Source organism: Eutrema salsugineum, unplaced genomic scaffold (genome assembly GCF_000478725.1).
Source record: "Eutrema salsugineum unplaced genomic scaffold, Eutsalg1_0 scaffold_1, whole genome shotgun sequence".
NCBI classification, from domain to species: Eukaryota; Viridiplantae; Streptophyta; class Magnoliopsida; order Brassicales; family Brassicaceae; genus Eutrema; species Eutrema salsugineum.
This window is the reverse complement of record NW_006256909.1, coordinates 17,853,434-17,857,853: the sequence shown is the minus strand read 5'-3', so window position 1 is coordinate 17,857,853 and position 4,420 is coordinate 17,853,434. Positions and strand designations below refer to the sequence as shown.

Below are 4,420 nucleotides of genomic sequence, written 5' to 3'. Positions count from 1 at the left end.
AGTATATGTTCAATTACAAATTTAATAATCTAATTAATGTGGTTATTTTATAAACATCTTTGTATCGCCTTGTGCAGACTGTTGGGGTTGGTTTTCACCCTAGCTGAATTAACCATTTTAAAATGACTAAGTGTCAAAAGATGTCGGCGAACCCGAGCTCTATGAAGAAGCAAGCCAAGTCCATTCATAAAGCAGGATGGGTCGAGCCCTTCAATGACTATGGGCCGAGCCCTTGAAGTAGCATGGATCGAGCCGCGAGGTGATATGGACCGAGTTGTGCGAAAAGGAGAATGGGCCGAGCTGTGTAAGTAGGAGAATGGGCAGAGCCACTTCCTTTTGCGTTTGGGCCGAGCTGGTTCTTCTCGAATGGGTAGAACCTGAATCATGAAAGACGTAAACCCACAAAAATCCTAAGTGAAGTGCTATGACGGTGGCCGCATAAGGAAATATTCCGAAAATTTTTCTCGACAATGTATGCGATTCATTATGCATCTTTTTCACAACTCAAGAGAAATAAGACTTAAATACTGTTTCAGCAAAAAATCTTATTTTGATCTTATTGTTCTTGCGATAAACCCTATAAATTTTGGATCCTTTAAATTTTCCTTAACAAATTTTTTGTTGTGCGAGTTTTGACTCACACACGGAATAAACACCTAATATGTATATATTTATCAAGTGGCATACATATTTTGGCTGCATCGAATTTGCTTGTTTCTGTTAGGTGATCAGACTAATAAGTCATACAATGATATCCGTAGTATACGATGATTTTGAATCATATAAAATATATGTGGATACATGGATATCATGTTGCTTTCGTGACTTAACCTCTCAGCTGGTCTTATCCAATCATTACGTGTGAATTTTAACTTTGGTTCATGTTAATCAATATTAAAATATGTTCGAATTTTAAATTCTGATTAAGATTTCTTTTCAACACCTAATTCGATTAGTATTAGTCATTGAATCCTATTTTTCTCGAAATCCTAGAATTTAAAAGAAATCTCGGTTTTGGTTGGTGGATTATATGAAAACGGGCAACATGTCAGAAGAAAAAACCTTTTGAAGGTAATTCTACAAATTTGTACAATGAAGTTTAACTTTGACTACATGGTTGTAAAATTTACTAAAAATTATGGTGGGTACACTTCAAAATAGCATATGTGATTGGAAGAAGACAAGGAAGAACATCACCAATATCATTATCAACAAACCAAACAAGTCATCAGTAGAACTAGTAGTAGTAGCAGTACAATAACACACTTCTTTGAATGGAAACTGGGTTACATTTTCCGCATTCATTGTGTTATCAAAGATGAGGGCTATAGATTAGCCCTCTACGGCGGAAACAACATTGTTTCAAAAAGGTTTAGTTAGTTGAAACTAAAGACGCTGAAAAAAAGACCCATCCATTAGGGTCAGGGCAATCAGAGTTGCATGTAGTTAACATTAGTACCTGTGTCAATCGGAGAGTATTACATACTATATGGTCAACATGGAAGAACAAGATCATCAACTTCTTCTTTATCGTGTTCGATCTACAAATAATGAACGAAACAATTCTTGTATAATTATATGGAATCACAACACGATTCTATTTCAAACGCAAGTGCAAGACAAATGAGTCTTTAACACCAACCAAACCACATTCAAACCACAAGTCACAAGTTTTAGTTTGTTTTTAGCATCCTATTGGTGTTTTCCTTTTGCTCTATTTCTCTTTTCTACGCACAAAACATTATAAAACGAGTAAACGACATACCTCCAATCTTAAGGTCAATTTATATCACGGCAAGACCAGTTTTGAGATAATCCAAACAAGAGAAAGGCAGCCGCAGGATTCTGTCCACTTCTAAGGAAGTCTTCATGAGACTAGTCATGATTTTGTCTCTCTGTCTTTCATCTAACCTCATCCCTCTGCTCACCACCAAAGATACGTTACACAGCCATGGCACTTCACAAGCAAACACCAACCAATTCCTCTCATTCTCCATCAATCCCTTTTTATAAGCTCTACCGACTTTCCTCACATACTTCCCTGTCGTTACACCTTCGTTTGATCTGTCTATGTCTGAGATGTCTGCATCAGAGTGAAGGTTCACCACCAGAGTTCCATGCTCATGGTGAAGTCTTTCGCTCAGAGCTTTCATGAACACGGAATCGGAATCCCACAGACTATGAGGAAATATGTCTGCTCCATCATAAGCATCCATGAAGATCATGTCATAAGAATTGTTTTGATTCTTGAGAATGAAGTCCTTAGCTTCTGATTCGTAGAGGAAGAGTCTCTCATGGATGCCTCGCCATATCACTTGGTCGATAATGCCAGCAGTTGGTAATGCACGTTTACCGGTTACTGTCAGGACAGAGAATGCAGGGAAGCCCATTGCTCGAACCAACTCTGAGATGACTAGTGGGTCGATCTCAACTATGTCAACAACAGCACCTAGAAGACGGATTTATAAAAACTAACATAAGAACTAGAAAACAGAAGTTTCTTGAAAAGAATATAGATACACTGAATAGTTCATACCAAGAATGTGACTAACTAAAAACAACGGTAAACTTCCTCCACCGTGACCGATGCACAATATGCGCATTTGTTTCTTCCCAGTAGCTGCACTCCTCATATCATATTTAGAAACTGCAAGAGAAGTCAATCCAGCTGAAGCCATGCTTTTCAAATCTGTCACAAAGAAGAAAAAGAGTTTGGCGTAAAAACCTTTGTTGAGGCAGAGACCAACAAAAAACAACAGCGGAATCATAATGAACTTACACTCTTTTACACTAACAAAACAGGGGACTAACACATATATTAAACAAGGGGTTATACATAATAAGCAAACCCTTATATTCCTATTTCTAGTCCTCTTTTCACTTTTTGGTTCTTCATTTGAATTGCGTCAAGGAAAACAATAATGCAGAGACCCTTATTTCTAATTGGAAACAGAGAACTAGCAGAGACTGGAACATGGCAAATAGCAGTAACAACTAATAACTAAACCTATTAGACCCATTCACTCATGTAGTTTCATATCAACAAGTCATGTTCTGTATATCATTTTAAGTGGCATGTTCATGGATCTCCTACAGATTAAGCATCTAATCGCAACTAAGAGAACTGAACACAAAAAATAGCGGTAATTACTAATAACTAAACTTATTAGCCCAATTCACTCATCTATTTTCATCTCAACAAGTCATGTTCTGTGTATCATTTTCTGTGGCATTTCCACGATCTCCACAAGATTAAGCATCTAGTGGCAGTTAAGTTAAGAGATCTCCAAAGCTCGAAAACTCAAAAACCGACATAAGATATTGAAAGCATATAAAGAAAGGAAAAAAGGGTTAACAAAATCACATGGAGCAGCAAGGCAATGGGGCTGCTGCATGTAGAAAACCGAGCTCGGTTGCAATGCTCTACAAGCAGCCATGACTTTCACCGTGCTTTGTCGAGTATCGTCGTTGAATCGAAGGGATCGCCATTGATATCCAAGTATCTTAAAACTTCCATTCTTCTCTCCATCTCTTTGCATTAGCTCCATATACCTTTTCTCTAGCCAGCTCTCAGTTTCTGCCCATGAATCTCTACTCTAAATAAGATTAAAATCATTAAAAATCCGCCCAAATCAATCAAATAATGTCTTAACTTCAACAATCTACAGATCAAGAACCAAAAAAAAAATCTACAGATCAAGAACAAAAACTCGGGCTTTTCAAGGATTGGTTCCTCATTTACTCACAGGAAGAGAAGAAGGGTGTGCGACGACTGAAACGATGCCGTTTCCTTTGCCGAAGGTAACCCGTGAAACCGTGTGGCCGCCGTCGTGAGGGTCCCACCATTCCGGTGAGAAGAACCAGTCTCCTTCGTCCTTCACGCCGCCTTGCAACGCTCCTCCGCAGAATTGTCGTATACATGACTCGAAGCCGCTTAACCTTCTCAACGAGAAACGTTGAATCGAATTCATTTTGTGAATCACCCACAATCCCAAGATCACCGGAATATCAAAGTGCCCAGTAAAGGTTTGGATTTGGCGGCGTATTCCTCCTTGAAAATGTTGGTTTGATAAATGATTCAGGGTTTCAACGGTCCTATACAGAGTTAAAGCGTCGCCGGAGATTATTTCAATTTTATCTTGTTTTGATCGAAATGGAAGATTTGGAAATAACTTGATTTATATATTATTCCTTTTGTTGATTAGAAAAGTGAATTCAAATAATGATTTTAACTCAACTAAACATATAATAATCAAACTAGGATACTGGTCTATATGTGTGCACTTGAACGTTTTTTTTCTTTTAAATTAAATATAATTGGGTTGATGTTAAGTATATTGAATGTTTATAAGTTGAGATCTTGGGCTCATGTTATTATACAGATTCTTCACGCATATGCAGGCAATTAACATTTTATATA

General features: G+C 37.6%; 2 protein-coding genes across 3 annotated transcripts; one reads left to right on the top strand and one right to left on the bottom strand.

Annotated features, from left to right (window-relative positions):
* Window positions 1-219: 219 nt before the first annotated feature.
* LOC112082105 lies at window positions 220-1,627 on the top strand. The gene is given in 3 exon segments (XM_024149203.1): window positions 220-259; window positions 1,178-1,481; window positions 1,483-1,627. Coding segments are annotated over 3 exon segments (489 nt in total).
* On the bottom strand, window positions 1,420-3,971 carry LOC18030304. Of its 2 annotated transcripts, XM_006414870.2 has the most exons (5): window positions 3,747-3,971; window positions 3,365-3,596; window positions 2,537-2,689; window positions 1,766-2,449; window positions 1,420-1,541 (listed from the first exon to the last, which is right to left on the bottom strand). In XM_006414870.2, the coding sequence occupies exons 1-4, from the start codon at window positions 3,969-3,971 to the stop codon at window positions 1,785-1,787; spliced, it is 1,275 nt and encodes a 424-aa protein (XP_006414933.1). In that variant the 3' UTR covers window positions 1,420-1,541; window positions 1,766-1,784. The 2 variants fall into 2 exon arrangements, with proteins under 2 accessions (XP_006414933.1, XP_024005514.1); XM_024149746.1 differs by lacking the exon at window positions 1,420-1,541 and having other exon boundaries at window positions 1,653-2,449; window positions 3,365-3,591; window positions 3,747-3,887.
* Between the last annotated feature and the right edge of the window lie 449 nt (window positions 3,972-4,420).

Excerpts from the sequence above, each read along its gene's own strand:
- LOC18030304 (XM_006414870.2), bottom strand. The coding sequence starts at position 3,971 with ATGAATTCGATTCAACGTTTCTCGTTGAGAAGGTTAAGCGGCTTCGAG. Across the intron at positions 3,597-3,746 it reads CACACCCTTCTTCTCTTCCT|AGTAGAGATTCATGGGCAGA; the intron begins GTGAGTAAATGA and ends AATCTTATTTAG. Across the intron at positions 2,690-3,364 it reads CCATTGCCTTGCTGCTCCAT|ATTTGAAAAGCATGGCTTCA; the intron begins GTGATTTTGTTA and ends TCTTTGTGACAG.